At 43.3% G+C, this 18,089-nt stretch overlaps 3 protein-coding genes and 1 pseudogene across 3 annotated transcripts in view; all 4 read right to left on the bottom strand.

The window, feature by feature from the left end:
* Window positions 1-9,695: 9,695 nt before the first annotated feature.
* LOC130138323 (major strawberry allergen Fra a 1-3-like) lies at window positions 9,696-11,542 on the bottom strand (annotated as a pseudogene).
* LOC115668944 (major strawberry allergen Fra a 1-3-like) overlaps window positions 9,696-18,089 on the bottom strand; it is a 45,338-nt gene continuing 36,944 nt past the window's right edge. The window contains exon 3 of the transcript XR_008816723.1: window positions 9,696-9,788. The gene's annotated coding sequence lies outside the window, so the exon portion shown is untranslated. The remainder of the gene's footprint in view (window positions 9,789-18,089) is intronic.
* On the bottom strand, window positions 13,270-13,701 carry LOC130138512 (major strawberry allergen Fra a 1.07-like). The gene is made up of 2 exons (XM_056312736.1): window positions 13,660-13,701; window positions 13,270-13,551 (listed from the first exon to the last, which is right to left on the bottom strand). The coding sequence occupies exons 1-2, from the start codon at window positions 13,699-13,701 to the stop codon at window positions 13,270-13,272; spliced, it is 324 nt and encodes a 107-aa protein (XP_056168711.1).
* LOC115669316 (major allergen Pru ar 1-like) overlaps window positions 15,266-18,089 on the bottom strand; it is a 70,534-nt gene continuing 67,710 nt past the window's right edge. Inside the window, exon 3 of the mRNA XM_056312044.1 lies at window positions 15,266-15,826. Within this exon, the coding sequence (XP_056168019.1) occupies window positions 15,531-15,826 (296 nt within the window). The 3' untranslated portion in view covers window positions 15,266-15,530. The remainder of the gene's footprint in view (window positions 15,827-18,089) is intronic.

Below are 18,089 nucleotides of genomic sequence, written 5' to 3'. Positions count from 1 at the left end.
AAGGCCATCTAAGCGCAAACGTCAGTGTTTGCCAAGAGATACTTCTCAACGGACTTGAATAGTGCTATAGCCTTGTCCTTGCCCAGCTTGATATCATCACCATCCAGCTCCACACCGTCCTTGGAATGGTACTCGCAGGTCATGTTGCAAACACATCCGCCATTATCCGATGGGACAATTTTCACATCATAAATGACGCAGTCGATTTTGTCGAACTTGATATCACTTTCGAGCACCATGTATTTGCAGAAGAAGTTCTCTGCGTCAAGAATAGGGGCACCTATTACACGAAAATTCATGAAAGCAGAAGATGGTTCGATTTTGAAAAATATCATAAATGAACTTCACGTGATAGAGATACGTGGTATGATCTTACCTTGGCCCAACTTAGTCTGTCTGCTGCCACCAACTCCGCCATCTCCCTCAATGAACTCGGCACTCTTGATGCCCTCGGGGACAACCTTGGGAATGACTTTGTGCGGGTCAAGGACCAAAGCCTTGACCATCCGCAACGGAGCAACGGTAGATGGGAACTCCTGATAGTGGTTGATGACTCCCATGTTTTCCTAGTAAGAAACAAAGAGAAATGAGCTCAAGTAGGAAATGGAAGGGTTTTGCAACATTCTGAATTTTCGATCCTTTTCCCGGGATTTATGAAATGAATATTTTGGCCAATGCACTTATAGTGAGATCTCATCCGGAATCACGCATTCTCGGGATGCTAACCTTAGGGGTAAGACTATTATGGGATTGAGTTCGCCTGACCAAAGAACTCGACCTTGGTTCGATCTTCGACCATAAGGATTGACGAGGGAATGTTTTGGGCCAACAGAGAGCGATCTATTTGATTGATCGTGTCCACAGGGAACTAGCGACAAACCCTCGCAATTATATGACAATCGAGGTCGCCTTGGTTCAAGCAAACTTAAACGTGATTTGACTTAGTGTCAGTCACGGGTCGAGAGCGCGTAATCCCAATGAGCCACCCGTTAGCGAGAGATAAGCTAAAAGTTGCGATTGTTCGATTTTAGTCATTTCTTGGAATTCAAGCCCGGGAATCGAGAATTTTGAAAGTGACAGTTTTGAGCGGCCGATGACGTTTTTGGCTTGGCCAACCTTGGGGCCACCCATTTCTGTAAAAAAAAAAAATGGATTTCGGTTCGGGACCGGAAAAATGACCGTTTTGCCCCTGGGATCGCGAACGAATTTTGAGGACTGGATTAAGTCAGGGAACTGAGAAATATCCTGTTTGGCCGAAAATAAGGGGACAAGAATGCCCCTCTCCCTTTTTGAGTAATTACTCTTTTGCCCCTTGAATTATTGGATAAGGTTGATCGTGGGCCGTCGGATTCGGACAAGATTAAATCTTGACCATTGGATCGGAGGGGTAGTTAGAGGGGTATTTTGGTAATTTCCGGGGTGCAATTATTGGAGGGTAGCATTTAAATATCTTTTTCTCTCTCTTCCTCTCTCATTTTCACTCACGCTCTCTCTCTCTCTCCTCACCCACCCCCACCGAATCGGTTTTCTCTCTCCCCTCTCCCCGTGCGTGAAGCCCCCCCCTTGGCCGACCACCAGCTCGCCGCCGCTTGGTGGCCGCCCCTCCCGCCGTCCACGCCGCCGCCTCTTCCTTCCCGGCCGCGCCACGCCCCACCGTCCGTCCGCCTGTCTCTCTCTGTTTCACTGTTCCGATCAGCTTCGCCGCCACCGAGCCACCCTTGGTTGTCCTCCCCTGGTCTGTACGACCAGATCGCTGCCCCTAGCCGCCCATGCGCCGCCCGCTAGCCACCCGTCCACAGCCTCGTCGCCGATCGCCCACCTGGTCGCCGGCGCTGCTGCTGGACTGCTGCTGCTGTTCCGCCTATTCCGGCCACCCAATCAGCCCATTTGTCACGCCTTTCTAGGGTAAGTGACTTCCCCAAACTCGCCCTAGGACCTCGGGTATTGTAGGACGTGTTTAGGGCTCGGTTCGGGTAGTTTAGGTGGCTGTTTTGGGCTGAGATGAGGGCTGAGTGTTTGGTTGTTGCGAACTGATTTGGGGACTGAGAAAGATGTGATTTAGTAGGCCCAGATGAGCTGTGGTGAAGTGGATTGATTATTGACTGAATTGTGTGTTGGTTGGTGACGTTATGCCTAGAATGAGTTCGTATATGCGATTGTATAGTTTGTGATTATTGGTTGATTCTGGATTACGTCTTGGGCTGAATGTGGCATGATTGTGTGCCGAGAGTGTGTGGCCGTGAGGTGTGATGGTGTGATTGCGCATTGAGTTCGCGTGCCAAGCATGGGTGATCGTGTGGTGTTCATGTGGCGAGAGTGTGTATTTGTGAAGTGTATCTGAAGTGTGCGATTATATGTGGTACGTGTGGTATGAGTGGAACGAAGGTACGCGAATGTAGGATTGGTTGGAAAGGTTCCGTCCTGAGGCGTGTTCGTTTACGCGGGACGATGGCGTCCCTGACGAGGTGACGATGCCCGGCCCGACGGGGTGACGATGCCTGACGAGGTCAGAAGACCGTTGGTCTAATGCGTTTTACGCGGGCGCGGTAGAGAAGGAAGTGAGAATGTAGGATTCCATCCTGAGGCGTGTTCGTTTACGTGGGACGATGCCGTCCCTGACGAGGTGACGATGCCCGGCCCGACGGGGTGACGATGCCTGACGAGGTCAGAAGACCGTTGGCCTGATGCGTTTTACGCGGGCGCGGTAGTCGTGGAAAGGTTGGAAGTGAGCTGGACTTGATCGGACTCGTGAGGACTACGATAGTTGACGCATGGTGTGAGTTAGTGTGCGAGTGTGTTTGCATCGCGTGTCGTAGCTCTCGATTATGGGGTAAAATCTGCTAGGCATGGTATGGGACGTGCCTAAGTAGGTTTTGCCTTATAATCGAGGCACGCGCGCGGCTGTGATGTATCATTGTGATATGTTGGCTGTGTTATTATTTGACTTGCAGGGACGTGCATGATGGATTCTAGGTAGGATCGTATGTGTTTGTTAGCATGATTGGTCGTTCTGTGTTGTGCGTGTTTCGTCTGGCGGTACGTGAGAGCTTATGTGGGGTTTGGGGTTGTACACTTATTGAGATTCGTCTCATGGTTGTATAACCACCACTTTCAGACCCCCAGCCTTAGACCCAGGAGGCCCGCCTCCTCTTTTTGGAGTTAAAAGAGCCGCCCATGGTGCCTAGTGGAGCTGCAGGTGATCCTCCAGAGCAGAAGCCCGAAGACTCAGGAGCAGATTGGAAGAGGGCGACCAGTAGTTTCTTTCTAGGGTATTTTAGGGGTTGTGCAGAATAGATCGATCTATAGTGAAGTTAAGTTAACCAAGCCATCTGATCCTTTTGTTGTTTCGGTGGTTTCGAATGCTAGTTTGCTAAATATGTTTGTAAGACGATGTTTGTATGCTTGGTGTAATAGCATTGTATATAAATGAATGTTGTTGTTATTATTTGACTGTTTTGTTAGTCTGCCCCGTCGTTGTCTTTATAGTCAGGGGTTTTGTATTCGCTTCCGCATGTGTTTCTGATATTTGGGTTGAGTCGGCGATGTTCCTGGGACGTCGCAATAATTCGATCAAGAAGCGGGATGTCGCGAGCTCGATGGGGTTAGGGGCGTGACAGGTTTGGTGTGATTGCTAATGGAGAAGAGTTGAGCTGATGAAGATGATGAAAAGAACTACTTGGTACTTATAGGCAAGTCCATTTGGTTAGTACTACTAGACCATAGTCCTCCAACTCCACCAGAATCATAGCGTGAAATGGACGAGATTAGATAAGTCGATCCCTTTTTGCTCCAATTTGAATAGACGCAATCCTTCCGAAAAGAAATATTAATTTTTTTTTAATTTAGAATTGATGTAGACACGAAATTTACGCTTGTTATCGAAAGGAAATTTTGCTAGTTTGACTTTTCATAGGCCATTATAGCCACGTCATCAAACCCAAATGACTATAGTCTAAACTTGGTATACCACCTCTCTAGAAAAAGTAATTCAAATAGAATATTTTGGTCATCACCACCGAGCGAATTAGTTACGTGCTTCCGTCGATCGTCGGCCTCAACCAAACTGCTTTTGTCATTGGACGACAGATCGCGGAGAATATTCTATTGTGCCAAGATATCTTGCACAACTACCATAAGGGAGACAAAGGTAAACATGTGGTAATAAAGATTGATCTCATGAAGGCTTATGATATGGTAAAATGGGATGCAGTTCTTGGGGTTCTTAAAGCTATAAATACACCTCAATACTTGGTTGATCTGATATCCAAGTGCATCACTACACCGAGGTTCTCAGTGAACTTCAATGGCGAACAGACCGGCTATTTTAACAGTACTAATGGACTACGCCAAGGTAATCCTCTTTCGTCATACTTATTTGTCCTGGTCATGAACTTCTTAATCGAATTATTAGTGCGAAAGTCACTGCCTTTGCTTTCAAGTATCACTGGCGCTACAAAACACAAGGGATTGCTCACTTATGCTTTGCAGACAATTTGTTCTTATTTGCTTATGGAGATGTAGATTCCGTCCTTTGCCTTATGGATGCCCTTGACGAATTTGCAATTCTCAGTGGACTGCGGTTTAACCTTGACAAATGCCAAATCTTTTTCTCTGTTTTAAATGAAGATGAGAAGCTCCTTATACTGGACCACACACCTTTTTCCGTAGGTACCCTCCCTATCAGATACTTGGGTGTTCCCCTTGTTACAAGAAGACTTACTCACATAGACTGTAAGAGTCTTATTGACAAGATCTTTAAGAAAATTAAAAGTTGGGGCATGAAGCATATGAGTTATGCAAGGCGTCTATAGTTAACCAAATCGGTCTTTATCTCCATCTGCACCTATTGAATGCAAATGTTCTTACTCCCAAAACAAACAATATACGATGTTGAGAAGAGGATCCATCAATTTCTATGGGATGATAATACAGCGAATCATGGATCGCACGAGGTGGCATGGCAGGTAATACAGCGAATCTGCGCCTCACGTGAGTCGGCTAGCGTTCATGCCACCGATTTCCGGCCAAAATTAGTCGAATGGACTAAATTGACACAAAAGCAAACGGTTTAGGATTCAATTAGCCAAAAAAAAAGTTTAAGGTTGAATTGGCACAATTGCAATAGGTTTAAGGCTTTTTTTTGTAATTTTCATATCAATTTTGAGTAAGAAATACCTAATTTAACATTGGGACAAGGAGACTTGAATCGATCTGGACAGCGGATCTTTATTAATTCCCACATGTCTTTAGCTGAATTTATTGATGCTTTCAGTCGTAAATTGGATATTACTACCACTAAAAACAATAGCCTTAACTAATGCGAGAAATCATAGTAGAAAAGGTTAGAGCGAACAAGTTTGTGATTTTTAAAATTTGGAAAACAATTAACAAATTTGAGGAGTGAATAGAAACTCTACTAGATATTGTTTTTCTTACTTAATTTTGTGATCTAAAAATTGAGTTTGTGGTCCGTTTTATTTGGTCTTACTTGGTATAAGAGTTATTAGAACTAGCCCACGTTGAAGTAATTTTCTCGTGAACAGAATTGTCCATGTGAAGATGACCTTTCTTGACTGAATTAAGCGGGTAAACGAACATGCAGAGTCACATGCCTCCAAGTGACAGCTCCACTATCTTCTCGTCATTCATAGGAAAAAAGTCAAAGACGGCTGCACATTGAGGGCGACGATCCCTTTAAACAACCGTCGTCAAGTTTAAGCTAAGTTTCAGACGAGTCCTCACTAGTCACCGTCATCGGGGCCTAATGGAAAGTTGGGAGATGCCAGTAGTTAGGCTCAAGACGACATAACTTCTCTTAAATCTTCAAATCTCACTATGGTCGATCTTCTACCATTCTTTGTCTCGACGATATTAAATATGTGAAAGGTTAATTTGGATGAACGACGAGGAATACTTTCATTCTCACAATCATGCCCTCGAGGTATTTCTTTCTTTCTTTCTTTCTTTTTTTCTTTAGGTATTTCCTTTTTCACACTCTCCAACAAAGTAACACGAAAACAGAGTCCTCTGTTTTTCTCATTCGCTCCAAAGTCCTTTTGCCCGCCTTCCTACTCAGAAGCTGTGCTCTGTGGAAGCCACAAGCAACTCATCCGCATTGACTCCCTTAGATTGCTAAGTTTTCTGGCAGCAATAAACTCCAAATTCATCAAGATGGGAAACGAAGTTATAGTCATAAAGAATAAGGGTCTCATAGTTGGAGAGATTCGAGCATCATCATTTGGATAAGGAAATTTAGTAAAACTTTTCTTTTTGGGCCAGAACGAAATTTATTATAGCTTAAGCATCTGATGTATAGACACAATAAACTCGGGTACAAATTCGACTAAAAAAAGAACTCAGAGTAAATTTAGTAAGTTAACCTTTCTTTTAGTTCGCATTAGACCGCAATGTTTTCTTCAAATCCATTCCGTTTTATATTCTCATCCCGGAAAAGCTCAGAGTACATTATGTTCTCCAGCCCCAGAAGAAATTGAAGTTATAAGGACTCCTTGAAATTATTCGTCTCGTTAAGTCATAGCTAGACTTCTTGAAAATTGTAGATGGAAACTTTAGGATATTCGAAGCAACTTAGGTACATGTCAGTCAATGTTTAACCTTAATTAAGACAAAGGGGTGATCCATCTTTTAGGGGACAATCCAATCAAATTTAAGGTCACAGACGACCACTTCCAGTGCAATCTTGCAAAGAGCTCTTGAAACAGCCACCGTCAAGTTCAAGCTAGGTTTCACGCGAGGGGGGTCGCTATCAGCTTGGGCTTTCCCTCTTTCAGTGCGAAGTTGCAACGAGACAATGATTTCTTTATAATATTCTAATCTCAATATGGATGATCTTTTAATTTATCTTGTGTCAACAACATTTGAAATGTCAAAGGTTAATTTGGATGCTTTAAATTAAATGTACGATAAGGAACACCATTTTCACATATACAATCATGCCCACGAGGTTTTTTTGTTTTTTTGTTTTTTCCTTTTGGCTAGCATGCTAAGCGTTTTGGAAGGCACGAGCAACTCAATCGCATGAATTCCGTTAATTTAGTGTTCGGGCCACAAAAAACTCCGAATTAAATAGGATGGGAAATGAATTTATCGTTAGTGAGAGGCCTCATATTCGGAGATATCCGAGCATCATAATTTGGATATGGAAATTGACGACAACTTTTCTTTTGGGACCAGAAGGAAATCTATGATAGCTTAAGCACCTGATTTATAAATAAAATAAATTCGTGTTCAAATTGAAATTAAAAAAAAAACACCTCAAAGTAAATTATGTAAGTTAACTTTTCTCTCGGTACGCATTAGACCACTATCTTTTCCTCCAATCCATTTCATTCTATATTCTCATCCTGAAAAAAGCTCAAAAGTAAATTATGTTCTCCAGCTCCTGAAGAAATTGAAGTTGCAAGAAGTCCCTGAGACTATTTGTCCCATTAGTCCTAGCTAGAGGCTTCTTGACAATTAAAAATGGAAAATTTAGGATATTTGAAGCAACTCACGTATTAACTCGAGCAATACATAACCAATAAACCCAAACAAGTGCAATCCAATGTTCACACGTCTTTCAAATTTTATTGGAAAATGATCTTACACACATCCAGCAAACCCTCTAGAAACATAGATGGAACACACCGAAAAGCAAGGAAAGGGGGGGAAGTAGAAGGGGGGCAGGGGGAAAATGGGAATGATCCGACTCGACCCAAAAGACCTTTGAAAAGGCCATCTAAGCGCAAACGTCAGGGTTTGCCAAGAGATACTCCTCAACGGACTTGAATAGTGCTATAGCCTTGTCCTTGCCCAGCTTGATATCATCACCATCCAGCTCCACACCGTCCTTGGAATGGTACTCGCAGGTCATGTTGCAAACACATCCGCCATTATCCGATGGGACAATTTTCACATCATAAATGGCGCAGTCGATTTTGTCGAACTTGATATCACTTTCGAGCACCATGTATTTGCAGAAGAAGTTCTCTGCGTCAAGAATAGGGGCACCTATTACACGAAAATTCATGAAAGCAGAAGATGGTTCGATTCTGAAAAATATCATAAATGAACTTCACGTGATAGAGATACATGGTATGATCTTACCTTGGACCAACTTAGTCTGTCTGCTGCCACCAACTCCGCTATCTCCCTCGATGAACTCGGCACTCTTGATGCCCTCGGGGACAACCTTGGGAATGACTTTGTGCGGGTCAAGGACCAAAGCCTTGAACATCCGCGATGGAGCAACGGTGGATGGGAACTCCTGATAGTGGTTGATGACTCCCATGTTTTCCTAGTAAGAAACAAAGAGAAATGAGCTCAAGTAGGAAATCGAAGGATTTGGTGTGGTTGCTAACGAAGAAGGCCTGTGCTGATGAAGATGATGAAGAGGGCCACTTGGTTCTTATAGGCAAGTCCCGGATGGAACGGAATCTCCGGATGCCACCGAAACCATGTCCCGGATGGAACCGCAAAATTACTTTCAAGCCCTTAGCTCTTTTTTTTATTGGAGGACCTAACACTCAACTGCACGGTGAGGTAAAAGGACATGGTCACGAACAAAACTCTTTTAAATTTGGCCATTAAAGTCATTAGAATAACCTAAAGTGATGCATTCTATAAAAAAGAAATCTACATGTTTGGTCAGACATTGTGAGCCTATCACAATACACTCATATTTGGAATATCACCGCTCGGAAAAAGCAATTTATAACGAAAGTTTTAGTCATAATGCGAAGCATGTGGTTTGAACGTAATGAAAAAGTGAATGATGTAAGATAGTTTGGTAAAATTCAGGATATTGGCTTGCAATTATAACTTAAACAAAAAAAACATTTTTGCTAGGGTAAAAGTCTGAGTTCAAGCACAAGAAATCCACGACATTCCCATAGTCATTCTTTAACATCTACATATCTTATAAATGTACATTCTTTTCATAACTAATTTTTGTACAAAGAGGTGATCGTGGGGTTACTGGCCTGCCTGTTAAGCTTCGACAATCCCCAGAACCTAAGCGTAAAATTGGCGATCCTAGATAAGTTAATCCCTTTTTGGCTTCGATTTGCCTAGACGAGATCCTTTTCGAAAATAAAATTGTATATTTTAAATTATGAAATGATTTATACAAGAATTTAGGGTTGGTATAATTCTGCGTTCGTTCGTCGTGCTATGAACGACAGTCGCGAAATCGAAGGGGATCCCATTTATTTTCCTTCTGTTTCAAAAAGGCAATTTTGCTAGTTTGACTTTTCAAATGCCATGATAGCTACGTCATCGGATCGAAATGACTGTACTTCAAACTTGGATTAACCCACAAAGACTAATGTCTCTCTTGGGACCCTTCTTTTACTTTTTTAATATTTTGCAAAGTACTTTTCGACCTTTTATTTTTCTTATTTTTTTCTAGTCAAATTTTCTCATCTTTTTTTGGGCCACATATTCTCCATCTTGTTTGACAGGATGGTTTTAATTAGGTAAACAATCTCAATGTTTACTACCATTATTAGCGAAGAAGCACACTACAGCTTAATTCATCAATATTAAGTTGCATAGTTACGATGAATACATTTAGGGGAAAATTTTATTTTAGCTAATCGAATAAGATTAATTCATTTTGCCCCCTCTCTCTCTCTTCTTTTTGCAATTCATTCTTAAGTCAAGTGAAAATTCACCTTCATGACCACAAAGGCAGATTTTTTCTTGGGCAAAATCCATAATTTATTGGATTGCTCATTGCTCCTTCAAGTTTTATTTTTTGGCATGGCCTTACACACAACCATCAAACCCTATAACACAGAATCACACAATAAAAACCTTTCCTCACCCAAAAGCTTCGAGGCAGAGCCAAAGGGAAAACAGAAGATACAATGCAAACTTTCCACTCACTTCACTATATCATCACTCAGAAAGGATCTTGAGAAAAGCATTTAGGCGCAAACATCGGGGTTGGCCACAAGGTACTCCTCAACAGCCTTGAACAATCCCATGGCTCTCTCTTTCGCCTGCTTGATGACCTCCTCCTTGAGCTTGAGCTCACAACCTTCCTTAACATGGTACTCACTGGTCATCTGGTAGACACATCCAACATCGGCTGCAACGAATTTCATCTCGCAAACGACGCAGTCGATCTTAACTCTCGATGAAAGTGTATTTATAGTAAAAGCTACCTGAGTCGAGAGCATCGATCTTGTGCTTCGTGTACTTGATGTGGGAGCCTATTATGTAAATTCATTGAAGCAAAAAAGTTATTTCTTAATTCTGAGGTCTATTTAGGGTGTGCATGAATACCATTCTGTGCCCGGGCGCTATTTCTGAACAGAAATGATTTTTTTTTATTCTGTGCCCGGAAACAATTTCTGAGTATTTGAAGGCGTTTGATAAATGTCCAAAATTTCTATTCCTAGAGTAGAAAAGAACAGAAATGCGTTTGGTAACTACACAAAATTTCTGTTCCAAAATAATATTTTAATAATATTTTGAATTGTTTAAATTTTTTTTTTCTTTTTACTTTCTTCTTTGGCCATGGCCGGCCGCCGGCGGAGGCGAGGGCGAGGGCTGGACCCTCGCCGCCTGGGCGAGGCGGCCTCGCCCAGAGACGGCGAGGCTCGGCCTCGCCGAGCCGGGCGAGGCCGAGCCTCGCCGAGCCGGGCGAGGCCGAGCCTCGCCGTCGCGACCCACGGCGAGGTCGGCTTCGCCGTCGGTCGCGACGACGACGCTCGGCCTCGCCCGGATCTGGCGAGGCCGAGCCTCGCCGTCGCGACCCACGGCGAGCCGACCTCGCAGATGGGTCGCGACGGCGAGGCTCGGCCTCGCCCGCCTCCGCGAGGCCGAGCCTCGCCGTCTCCGGGCGAGGCCGACCTCGCCATCGCGACCGACGGCGAGGCTCGGCCTCGCTCGATCTGGGGCAAGGCCGCCTCGCCCTCGCCGGCGAGGGCGACCCTCGCCTCCGCCGGCGGCCGGCGAGGGCCGTGACGCCCTCGCCGGCCCCGGGCTGTGGTCGGTCGCGGTCGCCGGCCGCCGGTCGCCGGCCGCCGGCTCAGCCAAGAACAACACCACAAAATAAGAAAAGAAAAAAAAGAAAAAGAAGAAAAAAAACTGATTCTCAAAATTGTGCCGAGAAACAAGAAGCAACTTTTTTTTACTTCTTATTTCTCTTCCAAAACCGTTTCTCGGCACAAATTTTTGCAAAAATGTGCCGAGGAACAAAAAGTTTACCAAACGCATTTCTGTTCCCAAACTATTTTTGGGAACAAAAGAACAGAAATTTTCACTATTTGGCACGTTACCAAACGGGCCCTTATAGACTTGACATAGTAGAAGTACAAGTATGATCCGACTTACTTTCACCAAAGTTGGTTTTCTTAATGCTACCAACTCCACCATCTCCCTCGATAAACTCGACGCTCCTGATGCCACTGGGAACAATCTTGGGCAGGACATTGTGTGAGTCAAGGACCAAAGCCTTGAACATCCTCTATGGTGCGACGACATTTGTGATCTCCTGCGAGAAGGTGATGACTCCCATGTTGGCCTAGTAAGAAATGAAGAGAACTGAACTCAAGAAGGGTAGTGGACGGGTTTGGTGTGATTGCTAATGGAGAAGAGTTGAGCTGATGAAGATGATGAAAAGAACTACTTGGTACTTATAGGCAAGTCCATTTGGTTAGTACTACTAGACCATAGTCCTCCGACTCCACCAGAATCATAGCGTGAAATGGACGAGTTTAGATAAGTCAATCCCTTGTTGCTCCAATTTGAATAGACACGATCCTTCCGAAAAGAAATATTGAATTTTTTTTTTAATTTAGAATTGATGTAGACACGAAATTTACGCTTCGTATCGAAAGGAAATTTTGCTAGTTTGACTTTTCATAGGCCATTATAGCCACGTCATCAAACCCAAATGACTATAGTCTAAACTTGGGATACCACCTCTCTAGAAAAACGCAATTCGAATAGGATATTTTGGTCATAATGTGAATCATCTGTTTTCGTCGGAACCGAAGCGTAAAATAGGTGAATCTAGATAAGTTAATCCGTTTTTCAGCTCCAAATTGCCTGCATACAATCTTTTCGAAAAGAAAATTGAATTTTTTATATCATGAACTGATTTAGACAGAAATTTTAGGCTTGATACCAGACAACCATGACCACCATTGCTAAGTTAAAATTCTATGTTCGTTCGGTGTGCTATCGAGGACAGTCACGGAAATAAGTTTAGGAACCGATTCTCTTGGGGAAAGGACAGACTCCGATTCCCACCATCAGATCAAAGGCTAAAATTTAATGTAGATGGTGCATGAAAAGATAACAAAGAAGCCATAGATATTATAACACGATCGGCTAGCGACTCGATAGTCCCAGCTTGGAAAAGAAGAGAATGTAGGAAACTCGCCGAAGGAAGTGTAAGCAGCAACTCTTCTTCTTGCTTGCAATTATGCTCAGTCCCTGACATCCGAAAAGCAATTTTTGAAATTGATTGCAATATCTTAATTGATGTCATCTAGCAAAAGGGTCTTTGCCCTTGGAGTATTCAACCTTCCTACTTGGATTAACTCACATAGACAAATGTCTCTATTATGACCGTTCTTTTTCTTTTTTTTAAATATTTTTCCACCTTTTCTTTTCTTTTTTGCTATTCAAATTTTCTCCATTTTATTTGGAAAACAATGCTTGCTTTCCGTGATTTTCAAAGAAGCGCACTATAGCTTAATTAATAAATATTAAGTTGCATAATTATGATGAATACAGTTAGTGGAAAATTTTTATTTTTATAAATCAAATTGGATAAAAAAAGAACAGGTTCCCGGTGTATTCTCATCAAAAGCGAAGTGATTCACTGCCACTTCTTTTACTTTCTGGATTGCCAGAGTATAGAATTATTGTCTGATGACAAATCTATCTCGCTTAGGAAAAGTGCAATGAAATGCCCAATTTTCCCTTGCACTTCATTGTGCCCTCTATCTCCTCTTTATGCAAACTCATCCATAAGTCGAGTAAAAATTCACCTTCATGACCACAAAGGGAGATCTTTTCTTGGGAAAAATCCATAATTTATTGGATTGCTCGTTGCTCCTTCAAGTTATATTTTTTTGCATGGCCTTACACACAACCATCAAACCCCTTTATAACATAGAAATCGCACGATAAAAACATTTCGTCACCCAGAAGCTCCGAGGCAGAGCCAAAGGGAAAACAGAAGACACAATACAAACTTTCCACTCATTTTACTCTATCATCACTTAGAAAGGATCTTGAGAAAAGCATTTAGGCGCAAACATCGGGGTTGGCCACGAGGTACTCCTCAACAGCCTTGAACAGTCCGATAGCTCTGTCTTTACCTTTCTTGATGTCCTCCTCCTTGAGCTCACAACCTTCCTTGACGTGGTACACGCTGGTCATCTTGCAGACACATCCGCTGTCAGTTGCGATGAATTTCACTTCTTCCATGACACAGTCGATCTTGTCGAACTTGATATCGCTTTCGATCATGGTATATTTGCAGTAAAAGCTACCTGCGTCGAGAGCATCGATCTTGTGCTTCGTGTACTTGATGTAGGAGCATGTTATGTAAATTCATTAAAGTTAGGAAGTTCTTAATTCCGAGGTCTATATATAGACTTGACATGGTAGAAGTACGAGTGTGATCCAACTTACTTTCACCAAAGTTGGTTTTCTTGATGCTACCAACTCCGCCATCTCCCTCGATGAACTCAACGCTCTTGATGCCCTCGGGAACAATCATGGGCAGGACATTGTGTGAGTCAAGGATCATAGCCTTGAACAGCCTCGACGGTGCGACGACACTTATGATTAGACTTGTCAAATGAGTGGGTCGGGTCGGATTTGGGTCAGGTCATAAATGGTCCAACCCAAATTGACCCATTAACCCGTTTATGACCCATTTATGCGCAATGCAATTTTCTTAATCCATATCCGATCCAACCCATACCCGATCAGACCCATATTGCTAAAACACTTCCATATTGAATTAAATATAGAAAAATTCATACCCAAGCTGAAATGAGAGTGCAGAGTGAGCGAGTGCAAGATTGAGTGTGACATTCCGAATTTCGACCAATTTTTGGGATTTATAAAATGTGTATTTTCATCAATGTGTTTATAGTAAAATCTCGCTTGGAACTGATTACTCTTGAGTTATTTTTAAATTAGAGGTTTCGCTAAAATCGCACTCGATCGAATTTGGCTGTTATTTAGAGCCCAAATTTGGTTGTCGAATTTCTCGGAGTTTCGTGACGAATTTAATTGGACGATGTCGATATTATTGTGGCAAGCGTCGATATTGCCCAGAATTGTTGAAAAGTGAAATTTGGACCGGGTGCGGATTTAGACTAGTAGACCTCCCTCGTAGTGTGTTTTATTTAGTGTCTTTTGACCAAATCCTAAATTATAATTAAGATTTTTCGTGGACCGTTGGATCGACTTCGAGTTCAAATGTGGGCCATCGGATCGCACTCGATTGTGTTTGACTTTCTCTCTGTCTCTCTCCCTCTGCCCGATCACGTCCCTTCCTTCCCCTTCCCCATGCAAACCTCTCTCTCTCGTCCTTTTTTTTCTTTTTCTTCTTCTTCTTTCTTCTTTTCTTCTTCTTCCTCCCTCGCCCTGTTCCTTCTCCCCTCTGCCGACCGCCGCACGCCGTTCGCCTGACCGCATTATGTCGCCGTCCGGTCATCCGTCGCTGCCAGGGCCGCCGTCCGTCCATCCGACTCCCCCGACCCGGCTATTCCCCTTCCCCTTTGCACGCGAGCAGCAAGCTTGCCGCCGCGGCCCGGCTCAGCCGAGCCGCCAGCCAGCCCGTCTGGCCTCGCCCAGCCGCCTGTGACGCCACCGTGCTGCCCCAACCGCCGCCGGCTCGCCACCACCACCCCAGCTTCCCCTCTCGCCCATCCCCCGACCCGGCTGCCCGTCCCCACCATCGTCGCTGCCACCGTCGCTCATCGCCGTGCAGCACAGCTCGCCGGCCGCTCTCCTGCCCGCCTGGCCGAGCCGCCCAACTAGCCGGCCAGGTCGCTCGCCGGCCTGCCCAGCCACTCGCCCAGCTCGCCGACCGCCTGCCCTCCATCTCTTTTTTATTTTAGCACTTCTCTATAAATTTTAGCACTCAATTGCATTTTCGCGACTTGTTTTAAGACTTACAATGCACTTATTTTAAAAAAGTATAATGAAATGCCCAATTTTCCCTTGCGCTTCATTTTGCCCTCCATCTCTTCTTTATGCAACTCATCTATAGGTCAAGTGAAAATTCACCTTCACGACCACAAAGCGAGATCTTTTCTTGGGCAAAATCCATAATTTATCGGATTGCTCATTGCTCCTTCAATTTTTATTGTTTGGCATGACCTTACCCAGAACCTTCAAACCCATTATAACATGCCAAAACACACGATAAAAAACCTTTCCTCACCCAAAAGTTCCGAGGCAGAGCCAAAGGGAAAACAGAAGATACAATACAAACTTTCCACTCACTTTACTCTATCATCGCTCGGAAAGGATCTTGAGAAAAGCATTTAGGCGCAAACATCGGGGTTGGCCACGAGGTACTCCTCAACAGCCTTGAACAGTTCCAGGGCTATGTCTTTACCCTTCTTGATGTCCTCTTCCTTGAGCTCACAACTTTCATGAACGTGGTACTCGCTGGTCATCTTGCAGACACATCCGCTGCCAGCTGCGATGAATTTCACTTCTTCCACAACAGAGTCGATCTTGTCGAACTTTATATCGCTTTTGATCATGGTATATTTGCAGTAAAAGCTACTTGAGTGGAGAGCATCAATCTTGTGCTTTGTGTACATAATATGGGAGCCTGTTATGTAAATTCATTAAAGCAAAGAAGTTAATTGTTAATTCCGAGATCTCTATATAGACCTGACATGGTGGAAGTACGAGTATGATTTGACTTACTTTCACCGAAGTTGGTTTGCTTGATGCTACCAACTCCGCCGTCTCCCTCGATGAAGTCAACGCTCTTGATGCCCTCGGGAACAATCTTGGGTAGGATATGGTGGGAGTCAAGGAACATAGCCTTGAACAGCCTCGATGGTGTGACGACACTTGTGATCTTAAGGAAGAGGACATTAAACAAGGTAAAGAAAAGGCTATGGGGTTGTACAAGGTCGTCGAGGAGTACCTCTCTGCCAATCCCGATGCTTATGCTTGATGTGCATTCTAATTAGACCTTTTGTTTTCTAGAAAACATTGTGTGAGGATTTTTCAGTAATCTTTTCTTTCGGGGCATGTTGTATTGGATTTGCTTTGGGAGAGCTAAGTCCATCGGTTTGGCACATTGAAATAAATGCATTATTTTGAGAAATGATAATTAAGTTTTATGTTATTATTTTTCTATTTGAATTCACTTATAAACGTGAAGCTTAGGGACAATCTTCTCACACGGATTTTTAAGAATGATAGTCATCTCAGAATCATGACTGCCGGTGCTCAAGCTTATCAACTATTAGGTTCAACTTATGCTTTGAATATCGGCAAACATGTTGATTCAATGCACCGCTGTCGAACTGTCAGAGCATTGTCCCGAACTTTGTTGAGGGATAATTTTCCATATACGGCCTTATCCATTCCCGATCTGATAGTGGGAGAGTGATAGTAAGAACCTTCAAATCAAGAATGGATAATACAGCTTGTTATAAAATTTTCTTGACATTAGTATATGCTATAACTGCTCTTAATTACTCCAAAGACATCCTATTTTCCTATGTGACATAGAAATAAAATTCTAAAGAAATAATAATATGCGAGAAATCAAAAGAAGGTGAACCTATGTAAAAATAGTTAGGAGAGCCATATTTTGTTTGTGCCCTCTTACCATTTGCAATTATTCCGATCCTTGCCTTTTTTAGACCAATCTCGATTCATCTGGAATCACAATTTTTCTACCGAAGGTTGTACTTGCTTTGATAGCACTAGCCAAGCTGACTATGTGATGATGGCCTGGCCTCCTAATATATCACTCATCCAACTCACAGCTCCACCGAATAAGAAAATAACATATCCGCTAGTTGACCTTATTCTATCAATGTCACCTCCCCAATCAGCATCCACAAAACACTTTAGTTCTAACGCTTGCTGTCCCTTTGAGCTTTTCATGCCTTCATAACATAGCTCAAGATCATATGTACTGCGAAGGTAATAAAGCACCCGCTTTACTGCCATCCAATGCTCTTTCCCTGGATTGGACATATATCTGCTCAATACTCCCACTGCTTGAACAATAATATCTGGACGAGTACATACCATGGCATACATTAAGCTCCCAATTGCGCTTGCATATGGAACTATTGTCATCTCTTTAGTTTCCTCTTCAGTCTTAGGACACTGGAGCGCTGATAACTTGGAACTTGTTGACATGGGGGTTTTCACGATTTTACAGTTAGCCATGTTGAACTTTTTCAACACACTTTCAACATATTTCTTTTGACTTAGCCACAATTTCCCATTCTCAAGTTCTCTTTTAATCCACATGCCCAAGATGAAGTTTGCTTGGGCCTAGATCTTTCATCTCAAATAGTTTTGCCAACAATCCTTTCATGGTGCTAATCATTTTCAAACTATTTCTAACTAGCAACATATCATCAACATATAAGGTTAAGATAACAAAATCCTCATCTAACATTTTCGCATAGACACAATTATCAGCATCATAACGGACAAAGCCAAGCTTCAAGACATATGAGTCAAACTTCTAGTACCACATTCTTGGAGATTGATTCAGGCCATACAAAGACTTGTTTAGTTTGCAAACAAGATCTTCTATTCCTTTGACCACAAACCCTTCTGGTTGTTTCACGTAAATATTCTCCTCCAAGTCATCATGGAGGAATGCAGTCTTCACATCATGGCTAAACTTATTTTAAATGACTAGGTCAGTGGCCCATGGCGTGGGCACAATGGCTGACACTGACCGGGCACGTGGCTTGGCAGACCGGGCACATGGCCCATCCATGGCTTGGCGCAAGGCCTGTCCTCTCGATTCTAGGCTTGAATGGGCGTAGGACTAGGCCATTAGTCGAACAGACCGGGCACATGACCCGTGCAGACTGAGCGCATGGCCC

This window comes from Syzygium oleosum, unplaced genomic scaffold (genome assembly GCF_021117445.2).
Source record: "Syzygium oleosum isolate NSW1041296 unplaced genomic scaffold, Sole_v2.1 Sole_v2.06, whole genome shotgun sequence".
Classification (NCBI taxonomy): domain Eukaryota; kingdom Viridiplantae; phylum Streptophyta; class Magnoliopsida; order Myrtales; family Myrtaceae; genus Syzygium; species Syzygium oleosum.
The sequence above is the reverse complement of the archived record's forward strand: the minus strand, read 5'-3'. Positions and strand labels throughout refer to the sequence as shown.

Coding starts and splice junctions, on each gene's coding strand:
- LOC130138512 (XM_056312736.1), bottom strand. CDS start 13,701: ATGGCGGAGTTGGTAGCATCAAGAAAACCAACTTTGGTGAAA. Junction 13,552..13,659: donor GAAAACCAACTTTGGTGAAA/GTAAGTTGGATC, acceptor TCCTACATCAAG/TACACGAAGCACAAGATCGA.